Consider the following 22,233-nt stretch of genomic DNA (forward strand, 5'->3'; position numbering starts at 1 on the left):
GTTCAATAGATCACAATATTTTTTGTAAAATGTTCTATTGTTAAATTTTTACTGTGACCCCATATATGAAAAGCTGATTTAGGTGGATTTATTTTTAATAGTTTAAAAATATATATTTTATATGTATGTGTGTATTTTTAACATTTGTTTTTATTATGTATCACCTTATATTTTTGAAATTTGCAATTGAACGTGCAGCATAAGTGAGCTCAATGTGTATTATATAGCAACAATATATAGTTTTACTTTAGTATTCCATTCTAAAAATACCCAGTGTTTTTGCTCTGACGGGCCCCATGCATCATATCTGTCTCTCGTCCCGCAGAAGCTGAGTCTGGTACACGTGAACAGTAATCAGTGTTTGGATAAGGCGTCTGAAGATGACAGTCAGGTGCCCAGCGTCAAGGACTGCACCGGGGGCCGCTCGCAACAGTGGCTCCTCCGCAACGTCACACTGCCAGAGATATTCTGAGATCGCACAAGGACGGACAGATGGACAGACTCTCACAGCGACGCTGATGGAGAGAGCGTGAGAGAGAAAGGACTGCTTTCCTCTCAAACCTGGTGGTCTGCCTTCAAATGATCTAAAAGAACAGAACCGCATATGTATATGAATCTCCCCATCACTCCACCTTGCCGAGGAAGTAAAAATGAACAATGGAGATGGAAGACTCATAGAGAAAGAAACTTGAGTTTGATGCCCTTATCCTCCTAATTCGAGGAGCAGCGGACATTTTGGTTATGTTTACGAGAACGCCTCCCTTTTAGAGTATCAGTGTGTGCGTGTTTATGTGTGTGTGTGTGTAATGGGAATGTGTGAGTCATGATGTTTTCCATAGGAGTTAAATTTTTTTAATTTAAGTATTTTTCAAGCCTTGTAGAAGTGAAAGGGTATCTAGCACATGAAGGAGAGGCTGACGCGTGTTTGCATGTGTGTGCATGTGAGTTTTCAAGTGTGTCACATATCAGGATGGATCTCCTGTCTGTGGACGTTACAGTGGTCTGCTATCCGTTTGAAGCAGGGGCTCCCCCTACTGGCCACCGACACACGCTGAACTCTCTATCAGTCTTAGTCACAGTCAGTGGACTGCCTACAATCAATCACGTATAGATCTATAATCAATGAACGTGATGACGGATCATCTAGGACGTGTTTCATATCGTCAGTGTTCATGTAACTTTTTTTTTTACTTTACACCAGTGGTTGATACTTTTTTAGTTTCTGCATTTTTGAGTGCCACGTACAAGCACTTTTCACTTGTTTGATTTAGAACTGTCCGAGTCTGTCTATTAAAAGGATGATGGTAATTTGACACAGTTTCAGGACTGTCCTGAACTTACCCCAAATGATTGCCTTCCTCTGGGTTCCGGCCCTTCGGCCGACATGGGTTACCCATAAGCACGTGGGTTGATCAGGAAGAGATGGATCATGTTCTGTCATATCATCCAACAGTAAAAGGGCTCGGTCTCACTGTGTACATGCACGAGAAAGAACTCTTTTGTCTGATATCTTTCTTTGTTTACGTTCACTTTAAATTGTTTCTGATTTTTTGTGTAGAATTTCTTTAATTCATCAACACATTTGATGTCTGACAGTCTAGTGCCCGTGTGAGGCACTGTTTACCACGTTTCATCTGATGTCTGATAGCCTAAAGAGATTGGCCTGCATTTCAGATTCATGCATTTCATTCTTCTGAATTTACTTTTAAATGGTCTTTTCATTTCTGCTGTGATGGTTGAGGATGTTTGGAAAATGAAAGCGAACCCCTCTGTTTTGAGAGTCGTCATGTGGAATCAGGAATCAGTCTTGACCCTGTCGAAATACTTCAGATCTGGACTCACAGTGTACCAAAAGACGATTCTAAATTCAAATGACATTCAAATAATAATAATTCTAAATAATGTTTGTACGTTGTGAGATTCTAAATTGTAACATTGTAAACACAGATTCTAGATTCTAAAAAAGATAAGTTGTAAATTGTGATATTTTAAAATGCAATATTCTTTAAAAAGGTTCTACATTTTAAGCTTATAAATACTGATTCTAAATTCTTAAAAAAAAAATCTTAAACTAAGATTCTAATTGTATGGTTGTAAATGCAGATTCTAGATTCTACATTGTATGATTCATATATATTCGAAATAAAAGGGCGGTTTCACTGCATAGGACGGGTGAAGATCTTGCAAGCATTTGGACAGGGCCTCAAGATCGTGTAGATGTGTGAGTGTGTACAAGTGTGTGTTTATATTTGTCAAAGGGATGTCTTTTGTTTTTGTCTTATATGTTTAATTGAGGAGGGTCTGGCCTGCTGATTGGTGGGTTAGAGAGCCCTGTGTTGAGATGATCTACAGGCTGGAGAAATAAACCACAGAAAGTTTACAGTCCAACATCTCCGTTAGCATTTATGATCTTTGTTCATGCACACACACATACACATTTTCATGCAAAATCCAAAGTCATGCTGCTATATCATTTTTTATTATTATTATTAAATGTGTTTATTGAGTACTGCTCAGTTTGATTTAGTTCCAGTGCTCAGGTTGTGACGTAGTGGGGCACCATACAAGGTTGTTAAAGTATTGATATTTAAGCTTAAACATGATCAAAATGATCACAACTTAAATTTTTCTTCAAACTTTTTTGGTTAGATGGTTGGGTTATGGTTTTTGCTTTGCTTAGGTTTATCTCTTGGCGGTGCTGTCATAGACCTCAGATACTCAGATATGTCCATGGTGCTAAAGTAAACAAAGAAAAGAAAAAATCGGTATACTTTCCTGCTTTGTCTTTGTTAGGATGTGATTGCATACAGTAGAGTTTAATTTTACTCAGCTTTTGCTCCACACTAAGATCTCACACCCCTGCTGCACTCAAAAGACTAAAGCACTGAAAAGAACACTTGCACTTACTCTAATGATCTAATTAGCCAGTGTTTGTTTGCCTTGGAGAAATTTAATTGGATAAACTCATTAAAAGATATTCTATTTCCATATTTCATCTCTAGTTGAAAGATTAATATGAAGGTCTTTTAGTTTGTTTTATTTATTTATTTATTTATTTTTAACTAAGGTGCATGTCTAAGTATATTAATCGTTGTTGAAGCGAATTCATATTAAATCCAGATTTTAATAAAGCACCAGAGAAGATCCTACTTTTAATATGCAGAATCCCTGTTTCTGAGCCTGCATGCCTGGTTTCCCCAAAAATCATTTGCTCTTTTCAAACTGCTGATTTTTTTTTTTTCTTCAGAAGTACTGCATTTGTGTTATGAGACTTAAAAAACCCGATTGGCTGAAACCGTGACTAGTGAGTAGCTAGTGGTAATGATTCTCATACCATGCCCTTAAAATGCTTCAGTGTCATTTACTGTGTGTTTTGCAATGTTTTTATATCGGTCATGCAAGCATGATCACATGCTTATATGTCAGGTTTCATGATGTGTGTGCAATATATCTGTAAAAATTGCTGTTATTCATGACCTTTTGAAATGTCGACTTTTACCACAAGAACTTCTGTGTAACTGCGGCAGATATAGGTTTGGCATTTAGAAAAGCATTAGGCTATTACAGTTTTAAACAGAAAATTTAAATATTTTCTTCTTTTGACAAAAAAAGGTATGAAAAAAGGGAACACTGGAATCTTGATCAGAAACAGAAGCCACTCGTCCTTGTGTTCACAATGCTCATTTAAGAGGTGAGAGATCCACTGCCTGACAGCGATCCGTCTTCTCACATTCACTCGCACTGCACTATACACTATAGAGATAGTCAATAGCCCAGTTCAGTGTAATTGAGAAAGAGTGAATGGCAATCGATTTCAATCCCAACTCAATCTATTCTTAGGTGGTGCAATTTACGGCTTTCTGATATGATGGTGTGAGGAATGGCAGGTAACGTGTGAACTCGTCAGAGGGCATCTGGGGTCAAAGGAAACATTCGCTGCGGCCCTATTCAGAGGCTGCATCCTTCGAAGGCCGATTGCGTCAAAGCAGCTCTTTGAAATGTGTCCTTCGTTTCCTGGGTAATGAAGAATAAAACAGATGGCTCCTTCCCTACCCCAGAATGTACTGGGCACCAGTGACGACAGTATTTTATTTATTTTTTGAGAGAGGGAGAGAGAAAGAAATTGCCAGATTATATTTTTAAACGCAAGTACTGGGTTTCACTTTCTTGGATGCTGCTTTTGTACCAAATCATAATTACAATCACCTGTTGACATCACCTGTTTCAAATCACATCATTATTTAACCATTTTACCTCATTACTAGCCCTAAATTGCTCCTGTCCCAACATTTTTTGAAATGTGTTGCAGGTCTGAATGACAGGAAAGGATGCATATTTACAAATGACATGAAGTTGACCAGACAAAACATGAAATATTTTGTGTTCATATTGTCTGAAGTCAAAGTAAATTTAGAAATCCCTTCTTTTTTTTTTTTTTTTGCGTTTTCCATACTGTCCCAACTTTTTCTGATTTGGGGTTGTTGTTTATATACTTTATTATGCACATAACTAGGCCACGGTGAACATATTTAGACAAGTTGTTAACTTTGTTCTGACAGTTGAATATAACTTTCAAAAAAGTCCAGTACGGCTGTCACAGCTGCTAGGCGACAAGAGCAATCTAGACTGTAGGTTAGACAATGGTCGTTCTGAGGTTCCCATCCTCCTTAGTAGATGCAGCCTCTGAATAGGGATGGAGCTACTACTGACAAAAAAAATGAGGTCGCGGTCATTATTCAACAGTTAGGTCTGGTCCTCGAATCTGATCGAGCTACGATATTTAACAGCACTGGGACTGTTTATATCACCCCGCTTGTATTGGCGCACAGGGTCAGATTTACCTCATGATAGGCAGAATAAACGCTGTTGTCAAATTTGATATTGTGGCTTTATTTTATATGATCATATACTTGCATGTGTCATAGTAACATTCTACCAAAATCAAGTTCAAATGAAGTTACTACGTTTTTGACCAGCGAATGTGATGTTTTTTTCCGTCATTAGAACGGCTGCATCTGAGGCAGTAAGTGCATATAAATAAGGTTTCACTGACTAGTCTAGTAGCCAACTTGGTGAACCCGGAAATGTTGAGTACACCAAAGTTTTATTGCAGAAATGTGAAGTATGGGTCCCCAGCATACAGAAACTGCTGGATGCTAATTTGCATAATTAGCATTATTAGCTTAATCGTCCATTTTGAGCACAAACATTTGCACTGTATGGCCAATTTTTTTTTTTATAGGTTTTAGAGGATGCTGATTTGATTTCTGTAATTTTCAGATTTCGAAGAGCTAATTTTATTACATATTTTGATTTATTTAGTGTGGCTCAGTGGTTCATGTAGGTTGTCTACAAACCGGAAGGTTGGTGGTTCTATCCCCGGTTCCACCTGACCAAGTGTCGAGGTGTCTATGAGCAAGACACCTAACCCCAGCTGCTCCCGACGAGCTGGATGGCGCCTTGCATCGCTAACACCGCCATCGTTGTATGAATGGGTGAATGTGAGGCAAGACGTAAAACACTTTGGATGGCCATGGGTCTGTTGAAAGCGCTATATAAATGCAGTCCATTTTACCATTGACTTCCAGGCATAATTTTAGGTTATTTTTATGGTAAACAAAATAATCTTACATTTCATAATCATTAGTGCTCTTGTGAATGTTGATGCATTGTTTTCAGGGTGATCCAATGAGGACCCAGTTAAAACTCCGCCAGTCGCAAGAGTTAAAACTGGTCCCAGCGGTGCAGAGGTGAGGCTGGCAAGGCTAACCAAGAGGGCCTCACCTCCGCACCGCACAAAGCACACACTGGCTACCACCTTCAGGCAAACTGCTATGCCTCATAATTAATTAACAAAAGGCAGCCTCATCATCTTCACCATCCTCGTCTATTCTGTCATCTTGTCCAGACCCTTCATCCCTCTCTTTGTGTTCTTGGTGTTGTGCAAGTATGCTGCAGCACCATCATTGCCTTTGCAGGAACAATAACTGGTACAGACCTGCAGCTAGCACAGCTGCACTTTGCTGATGTGCAAGGTTTCAACCCGGCTTTGCAACCACAGCTGACAACATCTAACAAAGCAGGAGGAGCAACTGTACTTGAATCCTTGGTGGGCATAATCAGTTCCTCTCCTTCCTTTAGGCCCATCTTCTTGTCCCATCCAAACAAGGTGATATCCACAGCCGGTGGATCAGGCTGGTCTACTGCTTTCCATAGCAGCACCTGTAGGTGGGCACATCTTCCATGAAGGTGCATATTGCGCTCTGTAGGAGGTAGTGTCTTCAGTGTTGGGGGGCCTTTTGCGCTTTCGGTAAATTTCATACCGGGCTGCATCCAGGGTTACAGAGTTCCTCAGTTCCTCTGACAGTTACAACTGTCTCTCTCTGAATGTTAACAAGACCAAAGAACTGATTGTGGACTTCAGGAAGAGACAGCATCGGTCATACTCCCCTCTCATGATCAGCGGGACACCGGTAGAGAGAGTGAGCAGCTTCAAATACCTGGGTGTGAACATCTCCGAGGATCTGACCTGGACTACACACATCCAGACACAGGTGAAAAAAGCCAGGCAAAGACTGTACCACCTGCGCCAGCTGAGGAAATTCAGGGTTTCACCAGCCATCCTGAAAACTTTCTATCGAGGGGCGATAGAAAGTGTCCTGACTCAGTGCATCACAGCGTGGTACGGGAACAGCACCAGTCACGACTGCAAAGCCCTGCAAAGAGTGGTGCGCTTATCCGAGCGCATCTCAGGCTCAGCTCTCCCGTCTCTGCAGGACATCTTCACCAAACGCTGCAGAGGTAGAGCTACTAAAATCATCAGAGACATTAATCACCCTGCAAACTCTCACTTCACCCTGCTGCCATCTGGTAAGCGCTTCCGTAGCCGTATGGCAAAGACTGAAAGACTCAGGAGGAGTTTCTTCCCCCAGGCCATCAGACTCCTGAACTCAGTCACGTGACTCACTTCACCCCCGCACACGCATAAACATACGGTCTTTCAACATTAACATCCACATACTGCAATTGCACTGCACTTTACTTTACGTCCCTATTGTTACTGCGTAACAACCTGTAATAAACCTTGCACATTATACTTCTTTATATATACATATTATATATTTTATGTTAACCACTTATTTTTAAGTCTACAGTTTATCTCACTTATCATCCACATATTTTTTTATATTTTTATTTTTATCTTATTTCCTATTTTTATCTTTTACTTGATTTATTTATAATTCTACTTATGTTAATACTTTTTATTCTAATTTTATTCTATTTCTATTTAATTTCTTGTAACTGTTATTTGCACTGTCCATGGAGCGGACCTGTTTACATTTCACTGCCAGTTGTATATTGTGTATATAACTGTGTATGTGACAAATAAAACTCTTGAATCTTGAATCTTGAATCTACAGAGCCAGAAAGAAAGCCCTCTTTGTTTTTGTGGTCTGTAAATCTGTGGCTTATGCCTCTCCAATACAGTGGAGAAGCTTTCCAGGTACGACTCTCATGGCCTTGAGTGCAGACACCTCTTCCCGAAAGGATATGAGGTGGTATCACATCCCGAAAGAGCATGCATGGCCAGAAGGGAACCACATTGGTCACCCAGATTCTCTGCAGTTGCATTTATGCTGAGGACAGTGCTATTCCATTTTTCCATCTTTCATGCCTAAAGCTGCCAAGGTCGTATTCACAAGGCAATGGAATATTCTGGTCCTCTGCCCGCACTTTTCTGACAACCTTGTTGACATCATCATCGTCGTCATTGGAGAGACCAGTTTGTCCTACTAATTTGAGTGATTCAATGTACTGCCTAATGTAAACAATAGTCTGGCATCCTTCAACTCTCAGTACAATAACGGCATCAACATAATCACGCAGGTTGGCTAATTTTCTTCCGGCACAAACTCCCAGAATTAGTTACAAAACATCATGTAATTCAAGTCAGTGACTTGTTTGCACTCATGTGGTCTATGACCGAAGCTAGGCAGCTGTCAATTGGTTACCTTCCATAGACTGTCAAAAATATTCCAATTTAACTTCCGGTCTGAAACTGTGGGCCAGAGCGTCCATGTGCCGCCAGCCAGAAATTGCTGCCATTTGGCACTGCGGTTCTGCAGAACTAAACCTGCTGTCACAAACGGATACTGCTTTTTTCATGTTATCATTATGCCAGTATTTGGCGACACTGTCTTTATAAGTAGGCCATTAAATCACTCATTCATCCATTTCGTTCAAAACACTTGATTCATTCAGAATAAAACACCACAATTCAAAGAAAAGTTATTGACTGAGGCATAAACGCTTTAAACGTCAATCATTTGAACATGACCGTGAATCCTCCGGGAGGATTAAGATCACCTCAGGAATTGTTCTCTAATGCCTAAATATTTATTCAGCGAGTTGCAACATCCAATTCCCTAAATGAGCCTGATAAAATACAACTCAATTTTAAGTTTCTTCATCCAGAAAGATACAAATGTAGCCAATTAAAAATTCAATCAGTTTTATTAAAACAATTTATATATTTGGCATGAACCGAAAAAAGTGCATCCACTTTCACTTTTCAGTGACATCTTTAACAGAACAGGCTTTTTGAATATCCTAGCTAAAATAAAGAAAAACCTTTGATATTGGGAAACCGCAGTGACTGCTTGATCTATTCAGTGCAATGCATTCAAACTTGACTTACAGGCATCTCTCCTCATCTGTAAACAAGCAGCCAGCAGCATTTAATCATTCTCTTTGCCTTCAGCTCTACCTACCAGTGTATCTCTGCTAACTGGTTAAAATATGATTTCCAATGTTTGATCACTAAACAATGCAGAGCAAATACTACTGTATTCACAAGGAGGAATGACCGCATATTAAAACAAAACTGTTAATGCAAAAAAATCCTAAACAGGAAGTTATACAATAGAAATTAAATAAAATCCAACACAGCTTAAGAAATGCATATGTAAGAAATGATAGTACATAAATATCACAATGCACCTCACACATGGCCAACAGATTCATTAAGACATTTGAGGTAATATGAAGCTGATCAAAACAGAGATAAATATGGAACTGTGATGCAAACACTGTTTTGTTAGTTTCACATTGTTATAGTTAATGCTACTTTACAGTATATAGAATTTGTTCATAAACAAATACTCCCCCTGAATAAGGTTATTTGTGTAGGTCAGTCTCAGCGCGGTTCAGTCCTACTCCTGGAGATCATCCTGTAGAGATCATTTAAATATCTAATCAAATCAAACAAACCTGAAAGAGCAAAAGATCCATTTGAATGACCAGGGTTGGGACTAAACTCTGCAGAAAGGTAGATCTCCATATGTATATAACACTTTAAACAAATGTTTGATGAATAAAATCTAAGAGTGACGTCCTTTCATTCACACACACACACACACACACACACACACACACACACACACACACACACACACACACACACACACACACAATTTACACGCCAACAGTGCCAAACACATCCACAATATGGGATAAATTATCAGTACAACCAACAAAAAATATCAGTGATCTATAGCCTGAAAACATGGTCCGATGACTGGGACCCTGGTGAGCTGTTACAGTAAAGCATGATGTAAACATGTAGTAGTGTTAGTGTGCTAACTAAAGGTAGCATCACAGCACTGGCATAATTCACCAGTACAGTGCTAGACGAAGCACAGGCGTGCTAACTAAACTTTGCAAGTGCAAGTGGTGTAGCGTGATTTTGAGCCCAGTATTTCAGCATTACCCAAATTTAGCATCACAGTGCTAAGTGCTAAATAAACTATTAGCACAGAAGGAGACACCAACGGGCATAATTAAGCAATGCGCTATGAGAGCCACATTTGCAGAGAACGTAGCAATTCTGTTGCCATGTGAACCCCTAGGATGAAGATACGGAAAGTTTCAGCATCCGTACGTTTCCTCTTTTATAGGCTTGCAGTGCTGTATGGGATACCCCAGGGCGAGGGGTGCTGTTAACGAGTGTAACAGGCTGGTCTCTTTTATTCATTGCTTCTCTTCAGCTGCATTGGGGTTTCTGTGAACGACCTGAGAATTGATCAGTTCAAATGGTGATTACAATGAAACAGTAGTTATTAGAGACACAACAGAGGTTTACATCACCTGCCATGATGTACAGGGAAGTGGCTCTGCACTGGAGTTGCCTGGCTGCTGCTAGGGCTCATTAGCATGGCGCTGTAGATGTTGGATGCCACCACCAGTATGCACAACAGGATGGGCCCAATGATGGCACCCTCCAAACCCAAATAGTATGCTCCACCTGCTACTGCGAGGCCTGTCAAATACGGGTGACCACCTCTGCACATAAAAATGATTATATACAAACAGGATGAAAACAAATGTTGCTGATAGACTTCCCTTCCCTTTGTACAAATAAAACGTTAATCAAATTGTTCCCGTACACGTAGATAAATGACTAAAAACTTTGTATTATGCATGCCAGACAAGTAATTTGGCAGTCATTTTGTAAGGGAAAACTAAAGTATTTAGTCAGCCACCAATTGTGCAAGTTCTCCCACTTAAAAAGATGAGAGAGGCCTGTAATCGTCATCATAGGTACACTTCAACTATGAGAGTAATTTTTTTTTTTTCAGAAATTCACATTGTCTGATTTTTAAAGAATTTATTTGCAAATTATGGTGGAAAATAAGTATTTGGTCACCTACAAAAAAGCAAGATTTCTGGCTCTCACAGACCTGTAACTTCTTCTTTAAGAGGCTCCTCTGTCCTCCACTCGTTGCCTGTATTAATGGCACCTGTTTGAACTCGTTATCAGTATAAAAGACACCTGTCCACAACCTCAAACAGTCAGACTCCAAACTCCACTATGGCCAAGACCAAAGAGCTGTCAAAGGACACCAGAAACAAATTGTAGACCTGCACCAGGCTGGGAAGACTGAATCTGCAATAGGTAAGCAGCTTGGTGTGAAGAAATCAACTGTGGGAGCAATTATTAGAAAATGGAAGACATACAAGACCACTGATAATCTCCCTTGATCTGGGGCTCCACGCAAGATCTCACCCCGTGGGGTCAAAATGGACACAAGAGCGGTGAGCAAAAATCCCAGAAACACACGGGGGACCTAGTGAATGACCTGCAGAGAGCTGGGACCAAAGTAACAAAGGCTACCATCAGTAACACACTACGCCGCCAGAGACTCAAATCCTGCAGTGCCAGACGTGTCCCCTGCTTAAGCCAGTACATGTCCGGGCCCGTCTGAAGTTTGCTAGAGAGCATTTGGATGATCCAGAAGAGGATTGGGAGAATGTCATATGGTCAGATAAAACCAAAATATAACTTTTTGGTAAAAACTCAACTTGTCGTGTTTGGAGGAGAAAGAATGCTGAGTTGCATCCAAAGAACACCATACCTACTGTGAAGCATGGGGGTGGAAACATCATGTTTTGGGGCTGTTTTCTGCAAAGGGACCAGGACGACTGATCCGTGTAAAGGAAAGAATAAATAGGGACATGTATCATGAGATTTTGAGTAAAAACCTCTTTCCATCAGCAAGGGCATTGAAGATGAAACGTGGCTGGGTCTTTCAGCATGACAATGATCCCAAACACACCGCCCGGGCAACGGAGGAGTGGCTTCGTGAGAAGTATTTCAAGGTCCTGGAGTGGCCTAGCCAGTCTCCAGATCTCAACCCCATAGAAAATCGTTGGAGGGAGTTGAAAATCTGTGTTCCAGCGACAGACCCAAGACATCACTGCTCTAGAGGAGATCTGCATGGAGGAATGGGCCAAACTACCAGCAACAGTGTGTAAAACCCTTGTGGAGACTTACAGAAAACGTTTCACCTCTGTCATTGCCAATGAAGGGTATATAACAAAGTATTAAGATGAACTTTTGTTATTGACCAAATACTTATTTTCCACCATAATTTGCAAATAAATGCTTTAAAAATCAGACAATGTGATTTTCTGGATTTTTCTCATTCTGCCTCTCATAGTTGAAGTGTACCTATGATGAAAATGACAGGCCTCTCTCATCTTTTTAAGTGGGAGAACTTGCACAATTGGTGGCTGACTAAATACTTTTTTGCCCCACTGTACGTTTTCAAACACACTTGCCTATAGACTAAACACGTAATACTTTCATGCATGCCGTCACCATTCTCATAGATTCATGTTCTTTGTAGTTTACACGAAGATGATAACTGTATCATTTCAAAACCTATTTCAAAGTTTGCGTTCTCACACCACCAAACACTGTTGCCATGCAAGTGAGCGGCTAGAACGCATTAAAAGTTTTCTATTTTAGTTGAAAATGGTGTCGTGTAAGTAGCCCCAAAGTAAATAACTAATGATTTTTTACAACGAAAATTAATAAATCAAAAACTTACTTTAGCTGGACAATAACTTTTTAATTATATGAATCTCTTCCATTAATTTCTTAATATCACAGTAACGCTGCTTTGAAACAATCTGTATTGTAAAGGTGCTATATAAGGTGACTTGACTTGATAGACTGACAGATAAAATCAAACTCCCAACACACACACAAACACAATTGAAGGGGAATATTCTGGGTTAGTATATAATAACAAAATGAAGGCCTTTACGAATTTGGACACCACAGGCACATGTAAAAAACAAAACAAAAAAACAAAGAGTGCATGTTTACAAGTATAACAAGACAAACACACCCTGATATGTCGGAGTATATGGCCGTGTCAACGAAATATGTTGGCAGTAGATGGCAGAAGAGCAGCAGCAGAGCTTTGACTCCCTCCGCCTGGGCCAACCACAAATCCAACACTGCTGGAAGTGCCGCCCAGTACGTCCCCAAAAACGGCACCGCACCTAAGATAGCTGCCATTGCTGCAGAGAGAAACAGATCAAATGGCAAGACAAATATGAGATGGAATAAATGTAACATAAAAAAGACGAGTTGATTTTTTTAAATGTTTTTCAAATAAGTCTCTTATGCTCACCAAGGCTGCATTTATTTAATAAAAAAGTGCAGTAAAACAGTAATATTGTGAAATATTACAATACATTACAATTTTAAGACAACCGTTTTCTGTTTGAATAAATTTGAAAATGTCATTTATTCTTGTGATGGCTAAACTGAATTTTCAGCAGCCATCAGTGTCACATGATCCTTCAGAAATATGCGGATTAGCTGCTAAAGAAACCTCTTATAATTATCAGTTAAAAATGGTTGTTCTGCTTAATATTTTTGTGGAAACCATATTTTTCTATGATGAACAGAACATTTTATTTGAAAAATAAATATTTTGTAATGTTATAAATGTCTTTACTGTCACTTTTGATCAATTTAATGCATCCTTGCTATTACAATCTTAGTATTACAATCTTTAAAATAAATCTTATTGATTAAAGATAGTGTATACAACAAAATGAACAATAAGGACTTTCACACCACATGCAAATGCAAGTTGCTGCCCATATTTACAGGTTACAGCATTCACACTGTGTGCATGACGGTTTTAGCGCTAAGCATTTTTTTGTAAACGTGATCCCCTCTTCTCATGTAAAATGTAGAAATACTCAAAGTGATCATATTTTCTGGTTAGAGCCAAAGCAGAAACGCTGTCAGTGTGAAAATGCAGAACATGCAGTGTGAAACATGTCAATGAAAGGAAGAGAGGGAGTCTTTAAGTCTGTGTGTATTTTAATCTTACCTGAGGGGATGAAGACAATGTTGATGCCAAATATTGTGTGTGTGAGCCAAGTATAAAGGCCGTAAAATCCAGCCATCTTCAGAGAGGCATCAAATACACCCCTGCAAAGAAACCAGGGTGAGACAGAGAGTGGAAACATAGAGGGCTTTTCTTCCCTCAGTTAGTCTAATACTGACTGGAGTCAGAATGAATAAGTCTCTTTGTGATGGCACTCATAAAAATGGGTCTAATGAAACATCTTTGTGCATTCTGGGTGATGGCAGCATCAGCGCACACACACACACACTGAGCTCACAGTTTAAGGAAACACTGAATTCCTCTCCTCATTTCACTTTCACAGCTCGTGACATTGTCTATGGAGGGAAAAGTGATGTTATTGTGCTTTAAAAAAACATAACAGATGTTTTTTTTTTTTTATCTAAGCCAATTATATTATGCTAATTTCCACTAGAGAAGCATCACGCTCAAGGGCACCGCAGTACTACTTCAAGATTGTGACCCCATTCATTCTCCATTTTCTGGGTCACCCTTACCTGTAGATGAACCCCTTCGAAATTCTTAACCAGCATATTAATAGCAGTCAATTTCACCCCCATTTCAGTTGTTCCGATCATGATCTCTGTTAAATTATCTGTACAAATGGAAAAATGGCAGAAAAAGCAGAACAGTATTGCCCTCTTGTGGGGATTACAAAGTACAGCGTCTTTAACTGGATAGTTCGCCCAAAAAAGGAAATTATGTGTGACTTTCTTTCTTCTGCAGAACACAAAAGAAGATATTCTGAAAAACATTGGTGTCCAATCAACATCGAAAATTGACTTTCACTGTATGGACAAAAAAAGGCAACATTTTTCAAAGTATCTTATTTTGTGTTCCACAAAAGAAAGAAAGAAAGTCATACAGATTTGGAACAAAATGAGGGTGAATAAATGATGACAGGATTTCCATTTTGATCTATCCCTATAAGATTTCATCTCTGCTTCCGCCACATACAGACTTACTACTGTACACACATTTTTGTCTTTAATTTTCACCTTGTGGGAACTGCATGTTTGTATTTAACCTTAAATTCCCTTTCAGTGGTTCTCAACCAGGGGGTCTCAGCAAAGGGTCCTTTCCAAAGGGTCTGCAGGATGTCTTAAAGGTCCCATGGCATGAAATTTTCATTTTATGAGGTATTTCAACATTAATATGAGTTCCCCTAGCCTGAATATTGTCCCCAAGTGGATAGAAATGTTGATCGGTGTAAAACCGAGTTCTGGCTGTCTTTCTCTGCCTTTGAGAAAATGACAGGCCAGACGAGCCAATCCTGAAGTCTCCTGGTTTGACGTCCAAGCAGGAGCGGTTACCTCCCTTTCCTCCGCCCAGAGAATCTGGCACGCCCATGCAAGCGCGAGAGATCATTAACGTTACTTGTGAACGAGTGAAAGCTGGCAGTTTCTCAGTGTTTGGATGTACAAATGAAAACAGAAGTCTTTCTTCAGTTCCTTCTGATCTGTGATCATTGATTTCTTATGTGAAGCTAATTATTTATTATTCTTGCACACACTCTGGCTTCTCTCTCTCCCGACAGAACGGTGTTTTCGTGTTTTCTATCTTGTGAGTCAGTGTTTTTGTACGTCCTCGTCGCGTCTATCTGTTCTTAAATGTGCATACAGTCGTTTCTGCTCAACATCAGCAGAGTAGTCTGTACTAGACTGTACAGCAGCATCTTTAGAGATAAACCTCACACACGCCGAAGCTCGGCCTTCAACATCCCCGACCCCCAGTACTGCATCTGGCCCACAGCGGAGGCACCATACGCGGCGCGAGATTAAGCAGACGGGGGTAAGCGTGAGGGTATCTGGCTAGGCTAGCCAGCTTTCCCCACAATAAACTGGATTACATTCAATTACTGCTGTTGTGTCTTTGTTTGCGCTGTGTAAGTTACTCAATGCGCGTCACTGACGCTTTTCATATAATTGGAAAATATCTAGAAATACTGCTTTAATCAACACTTACTAACTCGTTCATCTCGACAGCTGTAATGGTACATTGCATGTGTTACAAAGTTGATAGAATAATGATGAAGTCGGACTCGGCGTGACTGGGACTCGTGTTTATTCAGAACTCTCAGATAAAACACAATAAACTCGCGCTGACAGACAGCGCTCTCACAACTCAGTAGTTACTATAAATAACTTTGTTAGCAATCGCTCCATCTCCGTGATGTCCGGTTCGTGAACGAATCATTCTTTTGAATCGGTTCTTTTTAGTGAACCGAACCAGTTCACCAAATCGGACTGAATCGTTCTAAACGGTTCGCGTCTCGAGTCAGCGCTGATCCATAATTTACTAAAGTTACTAACTTTCTGACATGAGTGACAGCCCCTACGACTAGAAATAAACTAATAACCTTAAGTATATTCCAGTAACTATAACAGTTCACTGAACTGAGACTGACAGAACTGATGTGAAGTGAACTCCGGTCCATCCGTCTCTCTGGCAGCAGCTCGTGCGTCGTAGACCTAATTAAACCACGCCCCCTCCGCTCATTTAAAATGCAATGATGTCAGCCAATCACAACAGTGGGCGTTTTTACTGAAGTCTCACAGCAGACACGCCTCTTGAAGCAGGGCATTTAGCCACAGGGCAAACAGCAGTATAGAAAAAATGCCTTTTATTTCTAAATTATGACATTTTATGATGTAAAAATCATACTAACAATATAAGTACACCTCAGGAAACACTATAAAATAATAGAAAAATGCCATGCCATGGGACCTTTAAAATGTTTTAAATTTATATATATTATTATGAACAAAATATTAGTATTTTAATATTTTAAAACAATTAAAATGCTAAATGTTTTTCTTTAAGAACTATTGTTTTTATTGAAGAACATACAGTTCTTGAAACTTCTGGAGATATATATATATATATATATATATGCATGTATGTATGTATGTTAAACGTCTCGGTTACGTATGGTAACCCTCGTTCCCTGAAGGAGGGAACGGAGACGTACGTCGGTAATAACCGACGAATTGGGATCACTTCAGAGAGCCCCTATCAGCTTCGAGAACTTAAGAACAGGCCAATGAACAATTGGCGTGCGAGATTTGCATCTCGCGCTCCGCCCCGCGCCGCGGGTATAAACAGGAAGCGAGAGCATCGCACTGACGTTTTTCACTGAGGAGCCTAACCAGAGACCGGCCAGGCAGTGATGGAAGGAACTGTGGCGACGGGACGTACGTCTCCGTTCCCTCCTTCAGGGAACGAGGGTTACCATACGTAACCGAGACGTTCCCTTTCAGTCGGTCACTACGACGTACGTCGGTAATAACCGACGAATTGGGATCCCTATGGAAAACGCCACAGTTACTACCACTTCCAGCGCCCAGCGAGAGCCCCTCGGACCCCGTTCTGAAGCGGGCGGGAAGATTCACGCTAGAAGAGTCATACTGCTGTTCCGCAAGACCCATTCAGCAGACTTGATTGGATAACGCTGGGAAGCGTGCCCGAAGGACGCTGCGGGAGCCACATCATGCCCGGAGGGAGTTACCATGTGGAGAACACGTATGGGCTGGCCGTGGGCAGCACAACATACGGAGTCCCAGGGGAGGCCCCGGCCTAATGCAGGCGGGGGACGACACCGTACTGAGACGGCAGAGAACTCTGCCAAGGGAAAGACACGAGCTCGCCATAGGGAGCTGTACCGTGGAAATACACGTATGGGACCGCCGTAGGGGTCACGACATACGGAACCCAGCCTGACACAAGTTCCACCAATGCATACGAGTGCCAGACCTGGCGTCGGACGCTCCGCAACATCCGACTGCCGAGGGGTGCGGAGGACTCAACAGGGTTCGCCAAACCTGGGGAACTCGACTGGAGAAATAAGCGCACGTATCCGTTCCGGGGGAAGGGAATGGCGCAGCAAGCCGACACTAGAACGGGCACTTCAGTGAAGCTGACTATGGGAAGCGAGCACACGAGAAGCCACCGGCTCTACACGCAGGCTATAAAACCTAGCGAACGTGTTAGGTGTCGCCCAGCCCGCAGCTCTACAAATGTCTGTCAGCGAGGCGCCACGAGCCAGCGCCCAGGAAGAGGCTACACCCCTGGTGGAGTGAGCTCTAACCCCGAGCGGGCAGGGCACGTCTTGGGATTCATACGCCAAGACGATGGCATCCACTATCCAGTGGGCCATCCTCTGCTTGGAGACAGCCTTTCCCTTCTGCTGTCCTCCATAACAGACGAAGAGCTGCTCTGAGGTCCTGAAGCTTTGCGTTCTGTCCACGTAAGTCCGGAGAGCACGGACGGGACAGAGCAAAGCTAGGGCTGGGTCTGCCTCCTCCGAAGGCAGCGCTTGCAGGCTCACCACTTGGTCCCGGAAGGGAGTAGTGGGAACCTTGGGCACATATCCAGGCCGGGGTCTCAGGGTTACCTGAGAATCACCCGGCCCGAATTCCAGGCACGATTCGTCGACCGAAAATGCCTGCAGGTCCCCTACCCTCTTAACTGAGGCCAATGCAATCAGGAGTACTGTCTTTAGAGACAAGATCTTAAGCTCTACTGACTGTAAAGGCTCGAAGGGCGCCCTCTGAAGTGCGGTCAGCACCAGAGTCAAGTCCCAAGAGGGTATAGAAGAAGGGCGAGGAGGATTTAGTCTCCTCGCTCCCCTTAGGAACCTGACGATCAGATCATGCTTGCCTAAGGACTCACCATTAACGAGGTCATGGCTTGCGGCGATGGCGGCAACATATACCTTGAGGGTGGAGGGAGACAGCCTTCTCTCCAACCCGTCTTGAAGAAAAGATAGCACAGATCCGATCGAACATTTCCGGGGGTCTTCTCGGCGAGAAGAGCACCAGTCGACGAACAGGTTCCACTTCAACGCATAAAGCCGTCTCGTAGAGGGGGCTCTGGCGGAAGCGATGGTGTCGACTACCGCTTGCGGTAGGTCACCTAGAACCTCCGCGTCCCGTCCAGGGACCAGACATGGAGTTTCCAGAGGTCTGGACGCGGGTGCCATAGGGTGCCCCGTCTCTGAGACAGAAGGTCCTGCCTCAGAGGAATGGGCCAAGGAGGTGCTGTCGCGAGGAGCACTAGTTCCGGGAACCACGTCCTGTTGGGCCAGTACGGAGCTACCAAGAGGAGTTGCTCCTCGTCCTCCCTGACCTTGCACAGTGTCTGTGCAAGAAGGCTCACTGGGGGAAACGCATATTTGCGCAGAGCCCGGGGCCAGCTGTGTGCCAGTGCATCCGTGCCGAGGGTCCCCTCGGACAGGGAATAGAACAACTGGCAGTGGGTCGTGTCGTGGGCGGCAAACAGATCGATCTGTGCGGCCCCAAAGCGACTCCATATCAGCTGGACCGCCTGGGGGTGGAGTCGCCACTCTCCGGGAAGCACTGGCAACCGTGACAGCTCGTCGGCCGCACGGTTGAGCAGGCCCGGAATGTGGATAGCACGAAGGGACCTCAGATGCTTCTGACTCCACAGGAGGAGATGGCGGGCGAGTTGGGACAAACGGCGGGAGCGTAGACCACCTTGTTTGTTGATGTACGCAACGGCCGTCGTGCTGTCCGTCCGGACCAGAACGTGCTTGTCTTTGAGCGACCCTTTGAGGCGGCTGAGAGCAAGACGAACTGCCAGCAACTCTAGGCAATTGATATGCCATTGCAGTTGGGGCCCCGTCCACAGACCCGATACTGCAAGCCCGTTGTACGTGGCACCCCACCCCGTGGGTGAGGCATCCGTGGAGACAACATGATGCCTGGACACTTGTTCTAGAGGCACTCCTGCCCGTAGAAACGAAGGGTCCGACCACGGGGTGAGGGTTTGGCGGCATCTCGGCGTCACTTGGACACGGAGGGACCCGCTGTGCCACGCCCATCTCGGGACTCGGTCGTGTAGCCAGTGCTGAAGCGGTCTCATATGGAGCAGCCCTAGCGGCGTTACTGCGGCTGCTGCTGCCATATGCCCCAGGAGCCTCTGAAAATGTTTCAGTGGAACCGCTGTACTGCGTTTGAGCGTACTCAAGCAGCTCAGCACCGACTGGACGCGCTCCTCTGTGAGGCGCGCAGTCATGGCGACCGAGTCGATCTCCATCCCGAGAAAAGAGATCCTCTGTACGGGACAGAGTTTGCTCTTCTCCCAGTTGACCCGAAGACCCAACTGGCTGAGGTGCCGGAGCACCATGTCCCTGTGTTCGCACAACTGCTCCCGCGACTGGGCAAGAATCAGCCAGTCGTCGAGATAGTTGAGGATGCGAACACCACGCTCTCTCATGGGAGCAATGGCCGCCTCCGCGACTTTCGTGAAGACACGGGGCGACAGGGACAACCCGAAGGGTAGGACTTTGTACTGGTATGCCCGTCCGTCGAAAGCAAAGCGTAGAAACGGTCTGTGTCGAGGGAGAATCGAGACATGAAAGTACGCGTCCTTCAGGTCGATCGCTGCAAACCAATCCTGGGGACGGATGCATCTGAAGATGCGTTTCTGGGTTAACATTCGGAACGGCATCCTGTGGAGGGAGCGGTTCAGGTAACGCAGGTCCAGGATCGGTCGTAACCCGCCACCTTTCTTGGGTACAATGAAGTACGGGCTGTAGAACCCGGACTTCATATCGGCTGGAGGGACCGGCTCTATCGCGTCCTTCGCCAATAGGACAGCGATCTCCGCCTGAAGCACGGGGGCGCCCTCCTTCGGTATAGAAGTGAAGTGGACACCCCTGAACTTCGGGGGACGCCGGGCGAACTGAATCGCATAGCCGAGTCTGATGGTGCGGATGATCCAGCGAGACGGGTCGGGGAGCGCTAGCCAGGCCCCCAGAGACCGAGCAAGCGGGACCATCGGCACCACGGACGTACCCGGAGCGGGGCAGCGCAGCGGAACGCAGGGGCCCCAGGACGACATGGGAGTGGTCCGTGCAGGGGTCTGGGTCTGACACACGACCTGCATCCGCTGAGGGGACGGGCGAGCGTGGGGAGGCACTTTGTGTGCGTCCGCACAACCGACGCCCCCTGTTGGCGAGGAGAGAGGTGTCTGAGGGGTACGAGGCATGGTAGCGTCGCATACCGTCAGACGCGCTCTCTTGGCACCCAGAGATGTTAGAAACTGCTCTTTTATTGAAAATTTGGGTGCCACTGGCACTGGGGCCAGTGGCGGAACAGAAAATAAAATGGGGTTCCCCCGGCCCTCCACCGGGGGAAGGAGTGGTGCTGCAGCCATCTCCCGAAGAGCAGTTTCCTCCATCTCTGGGCGGCCCGTCTCAGGGTCTCTTCCGACGGCGCTTGCCACCTGGCTTGGCAGCGGCCTGAGCGGGCTGGACGTTCTTCCCGCGACCGGCTCCACGCCCACGACCGGTGGAAGGCTGCTGCTGGGCTGGGGCGGGAGCGGGGGCGGCCGCAGGAGGACGTCCTCGGCGACGGGCAGGCGGAGGCGCTGCAGCCGGCGGCTGGGTGGAGGCAGCAGCGGGCCGCCGGTGCAGGATATGCTTGATGGCCTCCGTCTGCTTCTGGGCGGCCGAGAATTGCTGGGCGAAATTCTCGACCGCGTCGCCGAACAACCCGGCCGACGATATGGGGGAGTCCAGGAACCGGTTCTTGTCAGTCTCCCTCATGTCGGCCAGGTTGAGCCAGAGATGCCGTTCCTGGACCACTAAGGTGGACATCGCCTGACCCACGGAACGGGCGGTAACTTTCGTCGCCCGGAGGGCGAGGTCCGTCGCCGCCCGGAGCTCCCGGAGGAGCTCTGGGTCAGACCTACCCTCGTGCATGTCCATGAGTGCTTGGGCTTGGTGCACCTGAAGCAACGCCATGGCATGCAAGGCAGACGCGGCCTGTCCGCAGGACCTGTAGGCCTTCGCAGTTAGACTGGACGAAAACCTACAGGCTTTGGACGGGAGACGAGGATCACCACGCCACTCGGAGGCGGTCGCCGGACGCAGCTGCATCGCGACGGCGCGTTCGACTGGCGGGATCCTCTCGTAACCCTTGGCCTGTCCACCGTCAAGGGTAGTGAGGAGGGAGGAGCCTCCAGGTCTGTTTCTGGCACTGAAGGGTGTCGTCCACGACCTGGAAAGCTCCTCATGCACCTCCGGGAAGAATGGCACTGGGGCGGGACGCTGAGAACCAGCGCGACCCCCCCCCAGGAACCAATCATCCAACCTAGAAGGTTCGGGACGTGGTGGAGGGTTCCACACAAGCCCGACCTTTTCGGCGGCCCGGGAAAGCATAGCCGTCAACTCAGGGTCCGACTCAGCCGTTGCCACTCTCCCAGAGGGAGGCAGTACAGCTGAATCCTCATCCTCTGAGGACTGGAACTCCCCCTCCGATGCTGCGATCGACATCTGCTCGTCCGCGGGCGCTCCGAAAGAGATGACTGGGCGCCCGTGGGCGGGACCAGCGATCTCTTCCGGTGGCGCCACCGGCAGCGGTGCTTGAGAGGGTTCAGGGACCTGCGTAGCTTGGACACTAGGCGGGTTTGGCCTGAACGTAATCCTCAGATCACCCCGGCCATCCGTCGAAGTAGGTCTATCCTGGTTAGGGAT

At 44.9% G+C, this 22,233-nt stretch overlaps 2 protein-coding genes across 10 annotated transcripts in view; one reads left to right on the top strand and one right to left on the bottom strand.

Moving 5' to 3' along the window:
* The window catches only part of galnt1 (UDP-N-acetyl-alpha-D-galactosamine:polypeptide N-acetylgalactosaminyltransferase 1), a 132,116-nt gene extending 129,612 nt beyond the window's left edge, over positions 1-2,504 (top strand). Inside the window, exon 13 of one of the 2 annotated variants that reach the window (XM_079837754.1) lies at positions 326-2,504. In XM_079837754.1, the coding sequence (XP_079693880.1) occupies positions 326-472 (147 nt within the window). In that variant the 3' untranslated portion in view covers positions 473-2,504. The remainder of the gene's footprint in view (positions 1-325) is intronic. The other variant, XM_079837755.1, reaches the window with a different exon arrangement.
* A 5,987-nt stretch (positions 2,505-8,491) lies between these two features.
* Positions 8,492-22,233, bottom strand: part of tmem245 (transmembrane protein 245) — a 32,597-nt gene continuing 18,855 nt past the window's right edge. For 2 of the 8 annotated variants that reach the window (XM_079838021.1, XM_079838019.1), the window contains 4 exons: positions 13,698-13,798; positions 12,696-12,870; positions 10,147-10,341; positions 8,498-10,060 (listed from right to left, as the gene is read on the bottom strand). In XM_079838021.1, the coding sequence (XP_079694147.1) occupies positions 10,030-10,060; positions 10,147-10,341; positions 12,696-12,870; positions 13,698-13,798 (502 nt within the window). In that variant the 3' untranslated portion in view covers positions 8,498-10,029. Of the gene's footprint in view, positions 10,072-10,146; positions 10,342-12,695; positions 12,871-13,697; positions 14,329-22,233 lie in introns of all 8 variants that reach the window. The other 6 variants (XR_013818097.1, XR_013818100.1, XM_079838020.1 and 3 more) reach the window with 6 other exon arrangements.

This window comes from Gobio gobio, assembly GCF_949357685.1.
Source record: "Gobio gobio genome assembly, chromosome: 15".
Classification (NCBI taxonomy): domain Eukaryota; kingdom Metazoa; phylum Chordata; class Actinopteri; order Cypriniformes; family Gobionidae; genus Gobio; species Gobio gobio.